The sequence below is a fragment of the Ovis aries genome, chromosome 16, assembly GCF_016772045.2.
Source record: "Ovis aries strain OAR_USU_Benz2616 breed Rambouillet chromosome 16, ARS-UI_Ramb_v3.0, whole genome shotgun sequence".
NCBI lineage: Eukaryota > Metazoa > Chordata > Mammalia > Artiodactyla > Bovidae > Ovis > Ovis aries.
In genome coordinates, this window is record NC_056069.1 from 4,251,903 (window position 1) to 4,275,129 (window position 23,227).

General features: G+C 48.5%; 1 protein-coding gene across 5 annotated transcripts in view; it reads right to left on the minus strand.

The window, feature by feature from the left end:
* Nucleotides 1–9,572: 9,572 nt before the first annotated feature.
* The window catches only part of SH3PXD2B (SH3 and PX domains 2B), a 122,274-nt gene continuing 108,619 nt past the window's right edge, over nucleotides 9,573–23,227 (minus strand). For all 5 annotated transcript variants that reach the window (XM_060400311.1, XM_027979990.3, XM_042233674.2 and 2 more), the window contains one exon: nucleotides 9,573–16,005. In XM_060400311.1, coding sequence (XP_060256294.1) covers nucleotides 14,407–16,005 — 1,599 coding nt within the window. In that variant the 3' untranslated portion in view covers nucleotides 9,573–14,406. The remainder of the gene's footprint in view (nucleotides 16,006–23,227) is intronic.

The window sequence follows — 23,227 nt, forward strand, 5'->3', positions numbered from 1 at the left end:
AGATGTCTTCCAGAACACACACAGAGCTTCTGTAAGCCCTTGGCCATCCGTGGAGGGTGCTTTCAGGAAGTGGAGAGGTTGGTGGTAAAAAGATTTTCCAACTGGAGACCATTTGTCTGCTCATCCTCAGGGCTTGGCACAGTTAAGGGGAGGCTTAGGATTAAAAAGGAAGACAGTATTTCTTAACTTGGATATACCACTTCTCTATGAGGGTGTTTATAATTCTGATAATATTTTTTAAAAGATGGATAGACATATTCTAGATCATCTGAAAGTTGGCCTCAACAATAGTTCTGTTAGCAAGTGAACTGTGGTCCCAGGCTAGTACTTTCAATTTCGTGGGCCACTGAGAAAAGAACCAAGTTTAACTAAATACATGTCATGGACTGAATGTCTGTGCCCACCCCGCTATTCCGGTATTGAAATCTAATCCTCAGTGTGAGCATATTTGGAGATGGGGCCTGTGGGAGGTAATTAGGTCATGAGGGAGGGACCCTCAGAATGAGATTAGTGCCCTTATATCAATAATAGAGGCCAGAAAGCTAGCTTACTGTCTTCCTGCCATGTGAGCATACAGTCTGCAAGTCCGGCCCTCATCAGAACCTGACAATCACTCTGGTCTCAGACTTCCAGCCTCTAGAGGTGTGAGAAATAAATTTCTGTTGTTTATAAGCCAGTCGGTCTACAGTACTTTTTTCTATTAGTAGCGGACTACCACATTTAGAGTGGACAAACAACAGAGCCCTGATGTACAGCACAGGGAACTATGCCCAACGTCTGCCGCAGCGTCCCGGGAGGTGGTAGTCGGCACCTGCCTGCCAGGGCAGGCGTCTAAACGTTGGGAGCCTATAAGGATTTTACTATCTTTAAAATGAGTGGGTACAAATCCAAATTTGAGAAGTCATTCTTAAACATAAGGAATCCATCCCAAAAATGTGTTCCATGTTCACCCTCTTCCTTTTTACTCAACATAGTTTTGGAAGCCCTAGCCACAGCAATAAAGGAAGAAAAGGAAACGAAAGACACCCAGATCAGAAAGGAACAAGAAGACTGTCACCACTTCCAGGTGACACAATACTATATACAGGAAACCCTAAAGCCTCCACCAAACCCCTCCCCCAAACAAAAAGCAAGCAAAAAAGCCGCCACCACCAAAACCGTTGGAACTAATAACAAACACAGGAAAGCTGCAGGATACAAAATCAACACACAACAAGTTGCATTTCTATACACTAATAACAAACAAACAGAAAGAGAAATTAAGAAAAATAATCCTATTTATAATTATAGCAAAAAGAAGAAAATACATAGGAATAATTTTAACCAGCGAGGTGAAAGACCTGTACACTGAAAACTGTAAGATGCTGGGGAAAGAAATGGAAGAAGACACAAATAAATGGAAAGATGCTCCATGCTCATCGATTAGAAATATTAATATGGTGAAAATGTCCATACTACCCAAAACAAACTTCAGGTTCAATGCAATCCCTAGCAAAGTTCCAATCCGAAAGTTTGTATGGAACCACGAAAGATGCTGAATAGCTAAAGCAATCTTGAAAGTAAACCAAAGCTAGAGGCATCACATGCCCTGATTTCAAACCATATTACAAAGCTATAGTAATAAATGTAGTATGATACTGGGAATAAAAACAAACACACAACCAGATTGATGCAACAGAATAGAGAGCTCAGAAATGAGCCCATACATGGTATACGGTCAATTTGTTGTTGTTCAGTTGCTAAGCTGTGTGTGACTCTTTGCAACCCCATGGACTATAGCAGGCCAGGCTACAGTCCTCCACTATCTCCCAGAGTTTGCTCAAATTCACGTCCGTTGAGTTAGCGGTGCTATCTAACCATCTCATCTCTGCTGCTCTCTTCTCCTTTTGCCTTCAATATTTCCCAGCATCAGGGTCTTTTCCAATGAGTCAGCTCTTCCCATCAGGCGGCTAAAGCACTGGAGCTTCAGCAACAGTCCTTCTGATGAATATTCAGGGCAACTTCCTTTAGGATTGACTGGTTTGATCTCCTTGCAGTCCAAGGGACTCTCTAGAGTCCTCTCCAGTACATGATTGAAATGGTAAATTTTGTGTTATGTGTATTTTACCCTTACCTTTCCTCTTTGGCAACCGTTAAGTTGGTTTTCTAGGTTAATGAGTCTATTTCCGTAAATAAGTTCATTTGTAACATTTTTTTAGATTCTGTATGTAATATATGATATTTGTCTTCCCTGATTTTTAAGTGTACACTTCAGAGGTATTGCGTGCATTCACACTATACAAACAATATACAGTGAATTTACACACATAACATACAGTGAAAGTAGCTTAGCAAGTCCATGTCACAGCAGCAAGGACGGGGCCTGGTTTTCAATCCTCTTCAAGGACACACAGCAGCTCTACCTATTTCCCCAGGTGCACAAGTGCTGCCCGAGGCATCTTGACCCTTCCAAGAGGTACTTCCACTGGCTCTCCAAGCGAACATTTTTATGGTCCCGAGATAAACACAGGGAGGAAAATCAGCAAACCTGCAGCTCTTGCAAACTGAAGACCAACTTGGCCTGTTTACTCTGCCAAAGATAGTAACTAACACACAGTGTCCAAGCCAGAGTTCTCAGATGGATGCATCGTGGTGGAGCATAAACTCAACTTAATACAGTGAAATGCTGAATAGCCATTAAACTCTAGAATCTACAGCAGCATTTTCCAAAGTGTGTTCTGTGAGATGTCCATAAATGTTCAGTTCAGTTCAGTTCAGTCGCTCAGTCGTGTCCAACTCTTTGCGACCCCATGAATTGCAGCACGCCAGGCCTCCCTATCCATCACCAACTCCCAGAGTTCACTCAGATTCACGTCCATCGAGTCAGTGATGCCATCCAGCCATCTCATCCTCAGTCGTCCCCTTCTCCTCCTGCCCCCAATCCCTCCCAGCATCAGAGTCTTTTCCAATGAGTCAACTCTTCGCATGACGTGGCCAAATTACTGGAGTTTCAGCTTTAGCATCATTCCTTCCAAAGAAATCCCAGGGCTGATCTCCTTCAGAATGGACTGGTTGGATCTCCTTGCAGTCCAAGGGACTCTCAAGAGTCTTCTCCAACACCACAGTTCAAAAGCATCAATTCTTCGGCACTCAGCTTTCTTCACAGTCCAACTCTCACATCCATACATGATCACTGGAAAAACCATAGCCTTGACTAGACAGACCTTTGTTGGCCAAGTAATGTTTTTGCTTTTGAATATGCTATCTAGGTTGGTCATAACTTTTCTTCCAAGGAGTAAGCGTCTTTTAATTTCATGGCTGCAGTCACCATCTGCAGTGATTTTGGAGCCCAGAAAAATAAAGTCTGACACTGTTTCCACTGTTTCTCCATCTATTTCCCATGGAGTGATGGGACCAGATACCATGATCTTCGTTTTCTGAATGTTGAGCTTTAAGCCAACTTTTTCACTTTCCTCTTTCAGTTTCATCGAGAGGCTTTTTAGCTCCTCTTCACTTTCTGCCATCAGGGTGGTGTCATCTGCATATCTGAGGTGATTGATATTTCTCCCAGCTATCTTGATTTCAGCTTGTGTTTTTTCCAGTCCAGCCTTTCTCATGATGTACTCTGCATATAGGTTAAATAAGCAGGGTGACAATATACAGCCTTGATGCACTCCTTTTCCTATTTGGAACCAGTCTGTTGTTCCATGTCCAGTTCTAACTGTTGCTTCCTGACCTGCATACAGATTTCTCAAGAGGCAGGTCAGCTGGTCTGGTATTCCCATCTCTTGAAGAATTGTCCACAGTTTATTGTGATCCACACAGTCAAAGGCTTTGGCATAGTCAATAAAGGAGAAGGCAATGGCACCCCACTCCAGCACTCTTGCCTGGAAAATCCCATGGGCGGAGGAGCCTGGTAGGCTGCAGTCCATGCGGTCGCAAAGAGTCGGACACGACTGAGCGACGTCACTTTCCCTTTTCACTTTCATGCATTGGAGAAGGAAATGGCAACCCACTCCAGTGTTCTTGCCTGGAGGATCCCAGGGATGGGGGAGCCTGGTGGGTTGCCGTCTATGAGGTCGCACAGAGTCGGATACGACTGAAGTGACTTAGCAGCAGCAGCAGCAGCAGCAGTTTTTCTGGAACTCTCTTGCTTTTTCCATGATCCAGCAGATGTTGGCAATTTGATCTCTGGTTCCCCTGCCTTTTCTAAAACCAGCTTGAACATCCGGAAGTTCACGGTTCACGTATTGCTGAAGCCTGGTTATGTGAAAAAAATTCTGTTATGAAACACAGTTTGTCACACTGGATTAAACAGGTTCAACAGCGTCTTTACTGCAGTCTTCTGAGAGCCATGCTGGTGTGTTACCTGGATTCCAAGTGGGGAGCCTTGGAGAACACTCATGCAAGTGTTCGCCAAGTGAACCTGACCACACAGGATCATGCTTTTTCAGGATCATGTGAAGGACTGATGTTCCAAAAACCCACTTTGGAAAAACTTTCATTTAGAGAAAAGGAGATCCAACCAGTCCATTCTGAAAGAGATCAGCCCTGGGATTTCTTTGGAAGGAATGATGCTGAAGGTAAAACTCCAAAACTTTGGCCACCTCACATGAAGAGTTGACTCATTGGAAAAGACTCTGATGCTGGGAGGGATTGGGGGCAGGAGGAGAAGGGGACGACAGAGGATGAGATGGCTGGATGGCATCACTGACTCGATGAACGTGAATCTAAGTGAACTCTGGGAGTTGGTGATGGACAGGGAGGCCTGGGGTGCTATGATTCATGGGGTCGCAAAGAGTCGGACATGACTGAGTGACTGAACTGAACTGAACTGAATAAAATAGGAAATGGATATACACCCAGCCAGGGGTCAGCAACCTGTAGCCTTTGGGCCTACATCCAGCTGCTTTTTTCACAGAATTAAGAATAACTTTTACATGTTCAAATGGTTCCATTTTAAACAGTTATGTAAGTCCTTGGATAATATTCTGGTTTTGCATTTTGGTTTCCAGAGCCCCATATATTTACTATCTGGCTCTTTAAGAAAAAGTCTTTCAACTCATGTACTAGGCAATGAAAATATTTAAAGAATGTTCATTGTTTTTGACTCTTCATAGAAGCAGTAATGATTATGATGTCCTGTTAGAAGTGCCTACTGTGTGTGAGGCATGTTGTTGTTTAGTTGCTAAGTCGTGTCCAGCTCTTTGCAACCCCATGAACTGTAGCCCACCAGGCTCCTCTATCCGTGGGATTTTCCAGGCAGGAATACTAGAATGGGTTGCTATTTCCTTCTCCAGAGGATCTTCCCAATGCAGGGATCAAACTTGCATCTCCTACCTCGCAGGAGGATTCTTTTCCACTGAGCCACCTGGGAAGCCCTGTGCGAGGCATGTATTATTCCATTAATCGCCACAACTCTGTGAGAGAGGCATTATGGTCTGCGTTTTACAGATGAGAAAGCTGAGTATCAGAGGATGGTGGTGAGGAGACAGAACTCAAACCCAGGTCCAACTCCAAAGTCGGTCACGGTTCCTATGTCAGTGGTTTGCAAAGTAGGGTCCGCGTATTCCAGGGGGACAGAAAGACAAACCACTGGAGCACAGAGGAAAACTAGATCTTTTCATTTCACGTAGTTTTAACTTACCCTTCACTTTAAAATTTGAGTATCTATTTAATTATACTATGTCATAATTATTACAACAATCAGCTAAAACTAGCCGAAATCAGTAGCGAGTAGACAGTTTTTCAGGACCCTCATAATTTGTTTCCCTTTCTCCTTACCTGAGTTCAGAAGTAGCCAAGAGAGACAGAGGGATCCAGGGACCGGAGAACGAAATGCCACCTTTCCTCTTGAGAGAGCCGTGGGAGAATCTGCTTAGGTGAGGCGTGTGGTGGTTAATGGGCTTCCTAAGGCTGAATTTCGGAAATAGCCATGTCCCTTGATCCAGTCACAGGCACCCCTGAAAAGTGCAGGATGGCTTCTGTGGGGGCCCCTGAACTAGTAAGCCTCCCACTGACAGAGGAAGACAGCAGTCCCCACGCAGGATGGGGGTGCTGAGCTATGCACGCCTGGCTCCTGCACTCCTAAGTATCAATCTTCTATATCATTCCCTCCTCTTCTATAGGGAGAGGGGATAAGCGAGAGCCGGAGCAGTATGCTAATTGAGCTCTCCCTTCCTGTGGGAAGGAACCCCAGGCACGGGGTGTGAGAATTTTCCACCTAACAATATTGTACATCAGGGGTCCCCAGCCTCCGGTGTGTAATGCTTGATGATCTGAAATGGAACTGATGAAGTAATAATAAAGTGCACAATAAATGTAATAGGCTTGAATCATCCCCAAACCATCCCCCACACTCTGCGGTCCATGGAAAAATTGTCTTCCACCGAACAGGTCCCTGGTGCCAAAAAAGAAAGGGACCCCTGTTGTACATGATATATTTATTTAGTGATATATGTTTTTATGTTATTAATATTGCATTTGTGCTAAATATTTTTCTATCAATATACCATCAGGTATACAATGAAAACCATCTGAAGACCACTATTCTATACTAGACTGTACGTGTGTGGCTAAAGTTCCCTGCAGTTGAAAGTGAAACAGAGAACACAGTTTATTGTAGGATCTGGGCCTCCTGGGTCTTAAGAGGAGATGAATCTGGACTTTACTGACTTGCTTTGAATGCTCTGAACACTGCCACTAATTTACAGGTCTCTGAAGGAAAACTTGTTTATGAGCTAGAAAACAAATTCCATTTCCGGAGGCTGTTTTCTGAAGTTTCCTACTTGAGTGGTGATCTTGCTATGGGGAAATCCACTCGGAGAGCTCCAAGTTAGACCAATAGCAAATAGGAAGCCTTGAAGTTCGTGGGTCTACATCACAGTGCTGTGAGTGCCAGCACTGAAGCCTGGGCTGCAGGCAGGGGTGGAGTTACAGCTGAATTAGGAAGGATCGGCTTGAGCTCAGAACTCAAGGTGGAGATGAAATGTAAAATTTGACCTTTTCCAGCATTTATGACATGAAATAGTACTCTTGCTAGATGCTTTGCGGTTTCAGCCTAGTACAGCTGAAGAACTAGCTATAAATAAACCCCCTCTCAGATAGTCATACCACGTTTTTATACAAGGAGCTTCTAAAAGTTCTGCCAAAAAAAAAAAAAAAAGAATAAAGCGAATAACCTCCACACCAAACAAAAACTGAATAACTTAATTTTACCAAGCAATTCTCAAATGAATGTGTTCACAGGACACTTATTTCATTATGCGTTGACATTTGTTTTGGAGAGCACACTTTGGAAAATGCTGAATGGAAAAATTATAGATTTGGGGGTTGTTGGCTTTATTCCATTAAGGAGCCATAGATCCAAGGTCATCCTTGTTTTAGCTGTGACAATCTGTGAACAACTTCTCAGACTATGAATTTCCTCATCTATAAAATGGGTATAATTCCTACCTAGAAGAACTGCAGTGAAGATTGAAGAGATAATATGTACAAGGTAACTAGCCCAGGTGGCGTTAGTGGTAAAGAATCCACCTACCAAGGCAGGAGACACAAGAAATGTGGGTTCAGGTGGGGAAGATCCCCTGGAACATGAAATGGCAACCTGCTCTAGGATTCTTGCCTAGAAAATTCCATGAACAGAGGAGCTTGGTGGGCTACAGTCCATGGGGTTGCAGAGTTGGACACGACTGAGCACGTGGGCTCACAACCAGACAATAGCATGTACTCAACAAAAAGCAGCCCTTTCCCCTTAATTGCGTTAGGTTTTAGAAACAGAAAGTAGTTCTTGAGTATGATTTTGAATCCAGGAAAGAATTACATCAGGATAAGAAATGTGCCTAGGTTAGCATTTGGGAGGAGACATACTATGGGGTAAAAAAGTCAGTTTTAGGGTCAGACATGCCATGTACTAGCTATGCGAGACCTTCAGCCAGTGTCTTCACCTTCCTGAAACTTAGCACCTTCCCAGGTGTGAAATGCAGGTATCTACTTCATGGAGCATTCTGAGGATGAAATGAAAGTGTAGGCAACGTGCCCCCAGGTCTGGCACACAGCAAATGCTCAGAAAAATAATGGTGACATGATCACATTAGTATGAAGCACCATTTTTGAACACTTACACAATGCCAGGCAAGCAGCTGAGTTTGGACATTTCTTCAGAGTGCAGCATGCAGACCGTTTCCTCACAATATACTTAAAAGTTTTTTTTATTTGGCTGCACCAGGTCTTAGTCGCAGTACGCGGGACCTTAGATCTTTAGTTGTGGCATGTGAACACTTAGTTGCTACGTGTGGCGTCCAGTTCCCTGACCAGGGATCAACCCCAGGCTCCCTGCATTGGGAACACAGTCTTAACCACTGGGAAGTCCCACACTGTGCTTTTAAAGGATGCAGATTCCTGCTGATTCTGACCTTCAGGGGGTGCAGCCCAGGCATGCAGACTTTGGCAAGCTCCCTGACTAAACCTTCTGGTCACCGAAATTTGAGAACTGGTGACTGGGAGGCATGGGGGTTGCAAGATGATGAGGTGTCACACCTGGAGCAGATGGACATGGGCTAGAGAAAGAATGGGAAGAGTGGCCCCTCAACATGAGCTTTACCCCCGAGCTCACCATGGCCCCTTGGAGTGTTTGCAGCTGTGGGTGAGCGGGCTCGTGCTTGGCGTGGCATTCCTGCAACAGGAGAGAAGGACTGGTGAGTGTGCCAGTGCCAAGGCAGACCTGAAGGAGGGGAATGGGTAAGAGACCCCCGAGAGACAAAGCTGTAACTCCTGACCAGTTCCCATCCCAAGCTATGAGGCTCTGGGGCCGCTGCGCGCCTGCCCCGGGAAGCCATGCCATAGTCATTAGCAGTTATACTCTTGTGACTAAGCCATCCTGGTTTGGAAGATTTGGGAGAAAATGCTCCTTGGGGAAGCGGGGAGGGGAAGGAGTAGGGGGTAAACCACATGACTTTTCTATGGGAATGAAGATGATTCTTAAGTAAGGTGCACCAGATTACTGCTTTAGACTGTTTCCTCCAAGGTGGGATGAATACTGTATATAAACCCTCCCCCTTGAAGTTCTTCTGTGCAGGGACTCTGCTTGGTTCCATTCTTCCGTTCTTAGGAAGGTGGGTGGTTGTGTCCTTTTGTTTAAAGATTCACCTGGAACCAAGGAGGCTCCACACTGGTGGTTGGCCTTTCCTTAGCTCAGCCCTTGGGAAAGTCCAACAGGCAATGCTCTCTGCCTCCCAGGAGCAAGTGGCCTGGGCAGTCCTAACCCTGGCTACACCCACCATCTCCCTGTCCATCAGCAGTCAATGCCAGAGAGAGGTCCAAGCTCCCTGGACACATAAAGTTTTCCATCTTTGGACACCGGGCCAAATGGAGGAGACACCCAGCAAATACAAGGACGCGTTCTCTTGGTTTCTGAATACTGCAGTTAAAAGAATCAAAGTGCACAAGAGCCCAAAGAGAAGTCATCCCTATTTCTGAGCAATGCCCAAACCGAGCTCACACAGACTTCTTTCTGATCTTCGAATCCAGGCCAAGATGTGAGGGCACAAAGCTACTCACCCTTTCTTCAGCCAAATAAAATCCATAGACACATCTTCACAATGAAGCTTGAAACCAGTCAAGCACTCTTTTTTATTAAAAAAAAAAAAGAAAGAAAAGAAAGAGTCTAATGGTAAAGTATATAGTTTATACATGCTACAGCTAATTCATTGTTCATCACCCCTCCCCCTCACATTATATATGCTCACGTATTTTTTTGTGTGTTAAAAGGAAACAAAGACCACCACCAGAAGTTGTCAGCTTGCCACGGGTGCGAGGAGTGCTGAGATACCCGGAGACCTCCAGCATCATCCTGGGAGCGGACACCAGGCGGTGGGCAATGCTATCAGTGCCCACTGTTCTGGAGGCATGCCAGAAACAGCCCCGTTACTCGGTGGCTTCCTGAAGCAGGGAACGCGGGCTGTAGCCAGGGCGCCCACTGTGTCATTACCCCGGGAAGGAAGGGGGCGTGGCTATTAACAATCTCTTGGGCACAATGGCATAGACAGGCACACACCGGGATAAAATACAGACACCTTTAGTTGTGTTAGAATTGCTTATTGCTGGAGTAAGCCTGGCGGGGGCACCTCCTTTCGCATGTTTGTAAAGGCCCGAAAGTGAAGGATGCTGGCTGTGGCACTGGGTTTGGTCTCTTCAAGGACAACAGGCGTCGAGTCCCTTGTCCCCGAGGGGAGCCAAAAAGGCTGACTTTGGAGTAGATAAAAGTGGGAGAAGGCAGGGTGCTGACACGCAATGGGTGACTTGAAACTTGGCAAGGTAGCACCAGAAAGCAGATGTTACCCCCACGGGGCTGGAGGGTACAGCCTACGGCTGGACCACTCTGGAGCCCACTCGTTTTAACCCTGCGACTCCACAGCTCTGTGATCTTCACAGGCTGAGGCGCATCTGGACGCGAGCTTAGCCGTCAGGAGCAATTCCTGCAGGCCGAGGGAGGGCTCTCCGCACCCTCAGGCCTCAATGCCAGCCCGTCTCCTCCTCTTTCAGGCCCCACGGTCTGACGACAGGTCATCTTTGGTCTATGGTATGTATGGCTGTTTGCAGCAGGGCCCTGAAGGGGGGGCCTGGACAATCGAGGAGGGGACAAGACTGCCACACGTGACTCAGGCTGTTTTGTGTCCAATGTCACAGCCCAAAGTGAAGGCGAGACCTCCCAGAGAGCAGCCCAAGACTCGGAAACAGAGGACGGGAGCTGAGCCGGGCCATGCACGCTCCTGTTCCTGATGATGTTGACCTGCCAGCTATTTGAGGGCAGGAGCCATTTCTTCTCCATCCCACTCAGTACAAACTGAATAAATACTAGACTGTCCCATCTCTCAGCCTAAGCAGAGGGCCTTCCAAACTTTGGGGAGATTTGGCACTGGTCCTTTAATGTGGCAAGTTTGTTTTCCTACATTCTACTTGATGAGGAAATCCCCAGTGGGCCCAGAAACGTTTTAAGGCCAAGAGTTTGGCCTAAGAAACCAATCACAGGGAGAGGCTGTGTGGAGGACGCCCAACACCTACGGGCAGCCTGGCAGGGCTCCAGCTGCAGCCCAGCTCTCCCCAAGTCTCATCCTGAGACTAGGACGTAAAGCCATCAGATGGCAAATAAATTCAGAATAAAAAACTCAAGCAAAGGCTTATTTGATCAAGCAGTGGTCCTAAAACTCAGTTTTCCCCAAAGATTTAGTGTTACCACGAGCTGTAGTTTTGCCCTAGGATGTAAGATAAAATAGCCATCCCAAGGATGCCTGCCTTTTCTGGACTGGCATTTGGCCTGTGACCTACTGACATCTGTGATTGTGGGGCCCGGGAGGAAAAATCTGAATTAAGAGGGAGGGTAACTGCTTCCCTGAAAGCATCATCAACATTTCACTGCTGATGGCAAAGGAAAGGTCATGGGCCCTGGGGAGAAAAATTCCCGGATTCAAGTCTTGGCTTGGTCACTGTTTGGATGACACGGGGCACGTGACTTCATCCTCTGAACCCCAACGTTCTCACTGCAGACTGGGGTGACCCTATGCACCTCACAGGGCTGAAGAGAGGAGGGTGATAAAGGAGGGAGTGTTGAGCACCGGTAACCTGCCTGGCACTCAGCACGGCAGATACTCCTATGGCCCCACGCCATTCCTATGACATGTGCCGCGGTGGGGACTCCAGGTCCAGGAAGTTACCTTTGTTCCAGCAAAGGCTCACAGAGTGGTGGCTACAGTCATGGTGTAAACCTAGGTCGCCAGGTGAGGACAGCGAGGGAGCGCCCCTAGCCACTGGGACCACCCCTTGCAGCTGCCTGGGGAAGTGCCGTCACTGTGATAGGAAGAGCTGGAGAGATGAGACTCAGGCTACAGAAGCATCCTCGAGAAAGAATGGTGAAGAGGGAGGAGTGTGGCTTTAGTACCTTCAGTTCATGCCAGAATAATAGTAAAAAGGCGGATTCTTTCAAGTGCAGGGAAAACTTTCTGCCCTGGGAAAGGGAGAGGCGGTCCTTCCCACCTAGCTGACCCCTGGGAGGAGGAGATGAGGTCAAAGACAAACCCCTTCAGTGGAATCTGCACACAAGAACCCAAGCTCTTCACAGCCAGGCATGGAGCCACCCACGGCCTGGCCTTTACTCAACGCCTGGCACATAGTAGGTGCTCACAAAATAGTAGAAAAGTTTCATGAACGCAGAGAAAGAATTGGAAAAAAAAATTGAGAGTTGCATCTTTTGAAAGGTAGTCAAATCCTACATAACAGCTTCACAAATGGTGTTTAAACCAACGTGGGTCAAAAACTCAGGGAAGCATGCTACAGGGCCTCCCCCCAGATGAGGGGACCTTGGAGGGTGGACGGCCCTCTCCCGTTCTCCCTCCTGCCCCTGGCTGCTTCTGACCCCCCCAGAGTTCTGGGCACAGGGCCAAGAGGCAAGCTTGGAGGTTCCTGCAAGGGAACCTTGGAGCCCTGCCCCAGACTCTGGGGTGTGGGATGTACAGACCTGCTGAAGGAAGGAATAAAGATGCTACTGTGGGTCAGGGGAGGCTCCTTCTCCTGCAGCAGCGTCCACAGCCCACACAGCAGTGGGCGGGGGGGAATGGGAGTCGGGGGAGAGCATAGAGGACTGTCTGCACGTCAGTCCTTGGCCCTGCGAGCAGCCCCCAGGAGGCCACAAGAGCATGGCAGCAGATGACGGCTCCGAGTCAGAGCCTCTGGGGCAGGACGGGGCTACTTCCCGCCCTGCAGAGAAGGGGGTAGAGGGCGTGTGCTGCCCTCACGTTGTTCCCCAGCCCAGGCAAGCTGGGCCACAGGCTGTGGGCTAGGAGCCAGAAACCCTGGGTCCTGATTCTTGTTCTGTAGTGTAACTGTGCCTCTGTGTGCCTCAGTGAACCACATCAGTCAAATGGGTGCAAGGGCTGCCCTGGGTTGTTTCCCGCAAGAACACAGAGAGGGCGGGTGCGTGGAAAAAAAAGAAAAGGAAGGAAACTACTCTCCGAGAACCAGAGAGCAGCAGGAAGCAGCAGCGGAGAGAGACAGAAGGCTCTGCCTGGCCCCTGGGCCCCCCATGGGGCTACTGCTTAACTCTGCTCAGTCTGCTGAAGATCCAGCTGCTAGCCCTGGAGCCACTGGGGTCCCTTGGGACTGGCATGTGAGACCACCTTGGCTCCCCTTGCTTCATCAGCTCTATCCCCCGGGGGGCACCAGCACAAGAGCAGGAAGCAGGGCTCCGTGGCAACACCAGGGTGCTGGGCAGCCCCTGGGTGGTGCAGCTGTGGGGGCTCAGGGGAGCCTTCAGCAGATGCCACAAGGGATTGGAGGGGTGGTGGTGGGGGGGGAGCAGCCACGTGGCCCCCTGACGCACACCCAGGGCAGCCCGCCGGCATCTCCCTCTCCCCTGCCTGGTTGGCTCTCACAGGGCACAGGCATGGAAGTCAGGCCAGCCTAGACTCACACCCCCTTCCCTCCTCTTTCCAGCTAGTGTGCCCTTGGGCACACCGAACCCCAGTTTCTCATCTATAAAACAGGTACACTGGATCAGAGAGGGCTATCGTGAGGGCTCCACATGAAGGGAAAGTGCCAAGTACAGTGTTTGGCACAAATTAGCTACTCAGCAAAGAGGAGTTCACAGGGGGTGTGCCCTGTGAATGGTCCCCTTTCTCAAACAAACTGAGATTCTTGCACTAGGGAGGCAGAAGTGAAAGGCCCCCCAAAAGTAGACTGGGGACTCTTGTTTAAATGCCTTGGGTTGGACCAGAGTCTGCAGCAGGAAAGTGAAGCGTGCTTGCAGCTGGCCGCACTCCTCTAGAACTGATCAGGGTCCCAGCACAGAAGGGAGGATGGCTGGGTGGGCCTCCAGGCCTCATGCCTGGGGAAGCTGCATCTGCTTGAACCTGAGAGGCCTGGGGACCTGAGGCCTTGGGGAAGAGGACACCTCCCTGGAATCAGCAACGGAGCCGACTTCTACACGAGAAAGTTCTTTCTGGGACCAGGCATTTGGGAAGCAAGTGAATCAAGTCGCTGGACATGAATGAACTGGGTAGGAAGCTGGGGACGTTCTTAGGACTCTGTCTGATCCGAGCAACAAGACACCCTTTCTGCAGTTTCTCCAGATGATGGGTTCTGGTCCCAGAAGCCTCAGAGAGTCAGGGTCCCACTGCTGGGTGGGCAGCAAGCTGCTGGGCGGCAATGCCACTGGCCTTAAGGCAGGGATGTCGAGTCGAGAGAAAGGGGTGTGGCCTCAAAGCCTCCAGGGGATGCTACGATGGGAGGAATCACTCTCCACCCCAGGAAGAAACCACAGTATTCGATTCTTCCTTCCTTTGATGTTGCGTGGAGGATGATAAATTAAGAGGCATATTAAATATGTGGGTAAAGCCAGCAGGGACGCGCAAGACCTCCAGGCAGGAGAGGAGGCAGCTAGGGCTTCTTTCTGAGATAGTTGGAAGGAATCCACCCTTCCCAGGATGGGGCCCCGCTCTGGACCTGGCAGAACCACCAGCCGCTGCTGTTCTTTTCCCGGACCTCAAACACTGTTCCCTCCTGGAAGCCGCTGGTATCTTGGTCTCCTTCAAAGTTGGCCACGGCCACGTACAAGTCCTTCGGGCCGTCGGTGCTGGGGAAGGGGCCTGCAGCCACTTTCTCCTTGTTTTCTCCCATCTTGCCCATCATCCGTGGCCCCAGCCCACCTTTGCCTCGCATGTCATCCTGCCCCCCTGAGGAGTTGGAGAGAAAAGGTTTGGCTTTCGGGGGGACAAGCAGGGCCCGGCCCGGGGCAGGAGCTGCCTTGCCTTCGCTGCTCTCCCGCTGCGGCCCTCTGACCTCTGGAAGGGGCCCTCTGACCTCTGGAAGGGGCCCTCTGACCTCTGGAAGTGGACCTCTGACCTCTGGAAGGGGCCTAGACGATGAGGAGGTTTTCTTAGGGGGTGGCGGTCTCCGAGGCGGGACCACAGGTCTCTGGAGGGAAGCCTCTTGGAGAGGGACCGGTGCACCCTTAGGCACAGGATCGGCAGTCTTGGCTGGCCTTGGAGGGGCTCTGCAGGGCGCCTCCTTTGGGCTGGGTCCCTCCTGCTTGCTCGTCCTGTCCTGGGCACGGCCAGGCCCCTCCCCTGGAGGGAAGCCACGACTGAAGGCCCCATCCTGGCCTCCTCCTGCCTGGAGGCTGCTCTCTCCATCTACAGAGGCCTTCTCCTGGGACTTGGCAGGCCTGAGCTTGCTCCGGAGGTTACAGATGTCCACTGGGTCTTCGCCCTGAGGTGGCTCTGTCCTGGGGGAAGGAGCTGGTTTTGGCCTAACCTGAGGTTTGGACTTCAAGAAAAGGTTCTGGGGAACGGCTTCCGGCTTCTCCTCCGGCGGGCCAGCTTTGGATCTGGAGACAGGTCGCAGGCTGGGCTTCTTCACCTCCTTGGCCAGCACTCTGTGGCCGCACTCCAGCCCCGTCTCGTTTTTCGGCTGGAACAACTTGCTTTTCTCAGGTTTGGGCTCCGCTTTCCTGCTGTCCCGGGCCGGCGGGGCGTGTTTGGCTGGGATCATTGGCAAGATCATGCCAGGTGGCTTGGGTGAAGAACCCCTGAACTGCTCCATCCTCTGCCGCTCCTGCAGTTCCCCTTCCGACTTGATGATGGATTCTTTCCGGGGAGGGAGGCTGGGTTTCTCCTCCAGGTCGGGGTCTGAGATCTCCTCGTAGCCTGCACACGAAGATGTGTCTGAAGATGCCTTCCTCAGCATCTCCTTTCCACCCTTCCAGTCTTTGGCCCACGGCGTCCCGGAGTCCCCCGCGCCGTGCGGGGCGTCGGGCAGGGGCCGGGAAGGGCCACCAGCTTCACTGCCTGAGCTGTTCTCCGTTGCTGCTGTGTCCCCCAGCCGGAGCTGCGCCACCTCGCTGGGCAAGGGAGCCAGGAAGTTGGGTCTTGAGGCATTGCTAGTCTTCTTATACTTGTCAATGAAGGTCGCTGGGGCCCATCCCTCCTTATCTTCGATCTGAATGTACCACCAGCCGCTTAAGTTCTTCTCGATCACCTGAAAGGGAGGGCAGAGGAAAGCTCTAAGTAAGAATGGAGGCAGGGCTGGGGGCCAGGGTGGGCCGGGAGAACCCACGTGCGACTGAGGCTCTAGAATCAGAGACATTTCACATTTGGCAGGTTCCCAGACCGTATCTACGGGGCGGACCATCTATGGAGACCACTGTAAGAAGCATCTTACACAGGGGTAGGTGCCTGTCTACTTTAGGATTCCTCCCAAAAGCAGTCCTTGAGACATGAACTCTGGTGTAGGTAGGTAATTTGAGAGATGGTTGCAGGAAGCGGAAGTGAGGAAAGGGAGGGCCAGTTAGGAACAGGTCAAGGCTCTAGGCCAGTGGGGCTTAATCCAACAGGACCCTATGAGACACAGTGCAGAATCAGACATGGGGTGGGGACACTGACCTCCTGCCTCCTAGTCCCCCAGCACCTGGACATTAACCTCCCCCATTTCGGGGTGGTACCCTCAGGTGAGCACAGGGGGTGGAAAGCAGTCAGGGGGCGAGGATGCAGGGCAGGCCACTAGCAGTGTCTGCTAAAATTCTGAAGTGGTTCAAGACAAACCCCCAGTACAGCCCAAACTAGCCCTGATCCTTTGGTTGAGCACCAGACAAAGAAGCTGGCTGGTGTTTACAGGCATGGTGTATGAAAAACGTGCATCCTTAACTGTGGGAGTCACACCCGCTCACGTTTGGATACAGTGGAACCGATGCTGATGGAAGTTTAATAGACTCCCCTCTCATCTCTCTCTCCCTCTGGGACACACGCTCACTGACTGGAATGGTGGTAGAATCACTCATATTATCTAAGATCTTTCGTTTCCTGTCCCCTTTTTGTTTAGCACCATGTGGCTGCATTCACACGGGTGAAAGGTGTACATGCTCCATATTATGGGCCGCATTGAGGCCCCCCCCCACCCCCACCCCCCGCCATTCACATGCTAAGCCCTAACCTCCCTACCTTAGACCGTGACTCTATTTGAAAACAGAGATTTTAAAGAGGTAATTAGGTTAAAACGGGGTCGTTGGGGTGGGGTCGTGAATTGTTATCCTTATAAGAGGAGATTAGGACACAGCACATCAGCATGAGGGGAGACCATGTGTGAACCCAACGAGGTGACCGGCTGCGAACAAAGGAGAGGCTAAACCTGACACCTTGACCTTGAACATCCAGCCTTAAGAATACGAGAAAATAACACCTCTGCTGTTTAAACCAACCCGTCTGTGGTCTTGGTGAGGGTAGTTGGAGCAAACAAATACATAGCAATATGTCAGCAGGCTCTGTGCACTGGAGAGCTGACTAATCATTACAACTGCCAGAACGCAGGGATTTTCACGCCACTGTACACTTGCAGAGCTGAGCCCCACGAGAGCTGAAGAACTCGCAGGGGCTCACACAGAATGTCAGGGGTGCAGATGGGAGTCAAAGGCTGGGGAACAGGCTCCAGAGCCCGAGTCCTTACCACCACCGGGCCCTGCCCTGGAGAGTGGACCCTGTTTGAGGGTGGGGAGGGAAATCGTGCCCGAGGTGAGAAACCGCCGAGGCTGAGGGCTGCGGGCGCAGTTCTGCCGTTGCACTCTGCCGCCCAGACCAGAGAGGAAGCGCAGCCACAGACGCAGCGCCGGAGCAGAGGCCGGCTCGGTTCCTGCCGCCTGAACAGCCCCGGTCAGCCCCGGGCCTGAGACGCCGTGCCATGAAACAGAGAGGAGGGGAAGAACATCACACCCACGCGCAGGGTTTCCATGACGACCACACAAGGGCATGTGTGCAGCAGCCTTGGTAAAGGAGGGAAAATGCTACCTACTAGTAATTAAACTTCAGGGGAGAGCTCTGGGAGCGCAGCAGGCACGTGGCAGGCAGATACTTAACACGTCCCACTGGAGTCTCTCCAGGAAAGGGTAATGAGAAATGGAAGTCCTTTAGGTGCGGGTGGCCAGCGTCTTTCCAACACATGCTAGCTCTGGTGACGATTACAGGTGATTCTTGGCGTACAAGTCATCGCTGGCACATCCGTAAATTTAAACTCTAAGCATGTGCATAAGCGGACAAAAACAGAACGGTAATCAAACTAATACATCAGGGAGGGTTTGCTAAGCGTACACTCTACCATGTACCGTGGCAGAAGCGCTAAACATTTTTGTTCTTTTTAGTTCTGTTGTTGTTAAAAGGTAATTTTATCATTTTTAAAAATTTACTTTTATTTATTTGACTGTACCGAGTCTTAGCCGTGGCATGCAGGATGCAGCATGTGAACTCTTAGTTGGGCCTGTGGGGTCTAGTTCCCTGACCAGGGGTGGAGCCCAGGCCCCCTGGACCACCAGGGAAGTCCCTGTGTATTTGTGCTCTTAATCATCATGTATGGCAGTTTTCATTTACTAGAGAGAAGCTAAGAGCTACTGTGAATACAGACAGACCTTGTTTTCTTGTGCTTCACTCAATTGGGCTCTACAGATACTGCATTTTTTTTTTTTTTTAACAAATTGAAGGTCTGTGGCAACCCTGCATTGAGCAAGTCTATTGGTGCCATTTTTCAACAGCAGTTGCTCCCTTCATATCTTCCTGTCACATTTTGGTCATTCTCACTACAGGACTGGAAAAGGTCAGTTTTCATTCCAATCCCCAAAAAGGGCAATGCCAAAGAATGTTCAGACTACTGTGCAATTGCGCTTATCTCAGATGCTAGCAAGGTTATGTTCAAAATCCTTCAAGCTAGGCTTCATCTGTAGGTGAGCTGAGAACTTGCAGATGTACAAGCCGGGTTTACAAAAGGCAGAGGAACCAAAGATCAATTTGCCAACATTCCTTGGATCATAGGGAAAGCTAGGGAGTTCCAGAAAAACACCTCTTTCTTTTTCAATGACAGGCTAACGTCTCTGACTGTGCACTTGTTGTGTGGGCTTGTGCTTAGCTGCTCAGTCCTGTCTGCCTCTCTGCCACCCTTTGGACTGTAGTCCACCTGGCTTCTCTGTCCATGGGAGTTTTCAGGCAAGGATACTGGACTAGGTTGCCATTTCCTCCTCCAGAGGATCTTCCTGACCCAGAGTTCGAACCCGCGACTCCTGTGTCTCCTGCATTACAGGTGGATTATTTACCCAGTGAGCCATCAGGGAAGCCTTTGACTGTGTGGATCACAACAAACTGGAAAATTCTTAAAGAGATGGGAACACGAGACCACCTTACCTGTTTCCTGAGAAATCTGTATGCAGATCAAGAAGCAACAGTAAAACTGAATATGGGACAACTAACTGGTTCAAAATTGGGAAAGGAGTATGACAAGGCTGTATACTGTCACCCTGCTTATTTAATTCATATGCAGAGGACATCATGCAAAATGCTGAGCTAGATGAAGCACAAGCTGGAATCAAGATTGCTGGGAGAGATATCAGCAACCTCAGGTATGTAGATAATACCACTCTAATGGCAGAAAGCGAAGAGGAACTAAAGAGTCTCTTGATGAGGGTGAAAGAGGACAGTGAAAAAGCTGATTAAAATTCAACATTCAAAAAACTAAGATGATGGCGTCCAGTCCCATCATTTCATGGCATGCAGGGAACAAATGGACACAGTGACAGATTTTCTTCTCTTGGGCTCCAAAATCACTGTGGACAGTGACTGCAGCCGTGAAATTAAAAGACATATGTTCTTTGGAAGGAAAGCTATAACAAACCTAGACAGCATATTAAAAAGCAGAGACATCACTTTGCTAACAAAGGTCCATATAGTCAAAGCCATGGTTTTTCCAGTAGTCAGCACAAGCTGGAATCAAGATTGCCGGAAGAAGTATCAATAATCTCAGATATGCAGATGACACCACCCTTATGGCAGAAAGTGAAGAGGAACTAAAAAGCCTCCTGATGAAAGTGAAAGAGGAGAGTGAAAAAGTTGGCTTAAAGCTCAACATTCAGAAAACAAAGATCATGGCATCTGGTCCCAACACTTCATGGGAAATAAGTGGGGAAACAGTGGAAACAGTGTCAGACTTTATTTTTTTGGGCTCCAAAATCACTGCAGATGGTGACTGCAGCCATGAAATTAAAAGATGCTTACTCCTTGGAAGGAAAGTGATGACCAACCTAGATAGCATATTAAAAAGCAGAGACATTACTTTGCCAACAAAGGTCCGTTTAGTCAAGGCTATGGTTTTCCAGTAGTCATGTATGGATGTGAGAGTTGGACTGTGAAGAAAGCTGAGCGCCGAAGAATTGATGCTTTTGAACTGTGGTGTTGGAGAAGACTCTTGAGAGTCCCTTGGACTGCAAGGAGATCCAACCAGTCCATTCTGAAGGAGATCAGCCCTGGGATTTCTTTGGAAGGAATGATGCTAAAGCTGAAACTCCAGTACTTTGGCCACCTCATGCGAAGAGTTGACTCTTTGGAAAAGACTCTGATGCTGGGAGGGATTGGGGGCAGGAGGAGAAGGGGACGACAGAGGATGAGATGGCTGGATGGCATCAATGACTCAATGGATGTGAGTCTGAGTGAACTCCAGGAGTTGGTGATGGACAGGGAGGCCTGGCATGCTGGGATTCATGGGGTCGCAAAGAGTCGGACACGACTGAGCGGCTGAACTGAAGTACTGAAATGTACAGATGTGAGAGTTGGACTGTAAAGAAGACTGAGTGCTAAAGAATTCGTGCTTTCAAATTGTGGTGCTGGAGAGGATCTTGAGAATTGCTTGGACTGCAAGAAGGTCAAACCAGTCAATCCAAAAGGAAATCACCCTGAATATTCATTGGAAGGACTGACGCTGAAAGTGAAGCTCCAATGTTATGGCCTCCTGATGCCAATAGCTAATTCATGGAAAAGACCCTGATGCTGGGAAAGATTGAAGGCAAAAGGAGAAGGGGACAGCAGAAGATCAGATGGTTAGATAGCATCACTGACTCAGTGGACATGAATCTGAGCAAACTCAGGGAGATAGTGAAGGACAGGGGAGCCTGGGGGGCTGAAGACCATGGGGCTGCAAAGAGTCTGACAGGACTTAGTGACTGAACAATATCATATTTCAAACTTTTTCATTGTTATCATATGGGTAATGGTGATCTGTGATCAGTGATCTTTGATGTCATTGTTACAAACAGATTATGACTCACTGAAGTTTCAGATGACTGGTAACATTATTTTAAGCAATTATTTTTAAAATTAAAGTCTGCACATTTTTTTTAAGACATAATGCTTAATGGACTACAGTGTAGTGTCAACATAACATTTTTTTTTTTTGGCTCTGTTTGGCATGTGGAATCTTAGTTCCCTGACTAGGGACTGAACCCACAGTCCCTGAAGTGGAAGCGTACAGCCCTAACCACTGGAGCACCAGGGAATTCAAACATATTTTTAATATGCACTGGGAAACCAACACATTCACGTGACTCGCTTTATTGTAATTTGGCTTTATAGTGGTAGTCTGGAGCTGCACCTGCAGTATCTCCAAAGTTGGCTTTAAAAGCAAATGCAAAATCACAAGAATGGAAATGAAAGAAAATAGCATGGACTTTAAAACAGGAGAGATCTAAGCTCAAATCCCAGCTCCAGCACTTCCTAGATATGAAACCTTGGACATTTACCTAACCTCTCTTTGTCGCAAACACATGTATAAAATGGGCTGAACATATCATCAACCTCTTGGGACTTCTGTGAAGATTAGTTATCAAGGATATGAGGGACCTGGCACAGATAAGTGCCTGTATCATCATATCATCATTAGTAAAACATGTCTTGAAGATACATAAACCACACAAAGAACTACGGTATTCCTATAACTATACTGCTAGAATGCTGCGCTTCCACTAATGAATTCTGAACACTAAGAGGGTGTTGAATACAACCAGGAAGCGAAACTGAAAGAGAAGAAAACAAAGGATAACAGTGTTTATCACGTTAAGAGAAGAGTACCTGGTTAAACCAAAAACTTTAGGGACAACTATTTCTCACCTGAATCCTTCAAGCCACCACTGGCAGAACCTATGCCAACATCATAGAACAATTAAAGCAGAGAAGTTTCAAGGATGGGTTACATCTGTGCTTCTGGAAAAGAATGCTGGGTATGTGAGCTATTTATCGGCTTAGCTTGAGCAACAGCAGGCAGGATAAAAGCCAGGAACAAGAAAGGGGAAGGGTCTGCTTGAAGCGGGGGTGGGGCCTTGAAGGGAGACTCCCCAGCTCCCCAGAAAACCCCAGGGATCCACTCACTCCCTATGGCACACAGTCAGCCCTCAGCATCAGCACAATGTCTGGGATTCCCTGGTAGACTTTGTAACATTCTAAGCCAACGAGTACTGGTGCTTATCAGCAAATGTCCTGTTAGCTGGCATGCTCAAACAGCGGTGTGTGTTTGCACAAAATGCTGGGAACTCCTCGTCTTAAAGGAAAAGTTTTTATCATGGTTTTTAGCACTCTTGGGGAAAACAACAAAACACTTTTATAATTTGCAAAGCAGACTTCTGGTTTCACGATGGGAGATGGCATGAACAGCAGTTTACTTTTAGTGCAATAAAGCCAGGAAATGAATAAACGAACACAAAGCCAGGCTCAGAAGGAGGCAGACAAGAAGTTAGTGGGCCAGGAATTGTGAGGAATCACTGATGGATGGAAGCTGTAAGTGGGGGCAGTGGCCCAGGAATGCTATAGGGGGTTCTGCCGCAAAAGGCCTGCCAGGCTTCCAGGAGGTAGAATCTAGGATTAGTGAGGTCCAGGGACAAGTCACTGGGGACTGATTACCTGCAATACCAGGGCAGAAGCAACCGTGCCGGTTGACCCCTCTGTGCCCTTTACTCCTTTCCTGTAAAGCACGTGGAGAGAGCACTGTTTTCACAAGTGGAAACAGTGGAAAGGTAAGCTTGGGTCAGAGGCATGACACTGCTCATAGTCTCTAATCTGGTGCTAAAGCCACTGGAAGTCCACTAGCTCCTTGGAGATACTCCCCAGCTGGGCTTTTGACTGTCTGTTGCCTCTTTTTGTAGAGCCCAAGTACTAACACCATGAAAAGAACTGAAATAAATACCAACACCACTGCAAAGGATTTAACATTGAGGAAAGAGATCATGAACAAGAACACATTTAATATTCTTAGGCAGATAAAGAGCAGTATAGAAATCACGAAAGAACAGGCTATTGTGAAACATGAACAGGTAACTATGAAAAAGAATCAGTAAGAGCTCTTGGAAATAAAAATAATAATTGCTGAAATAAAATAAGAAAGAGACTGAATTGTTAAAAAAAAAAAA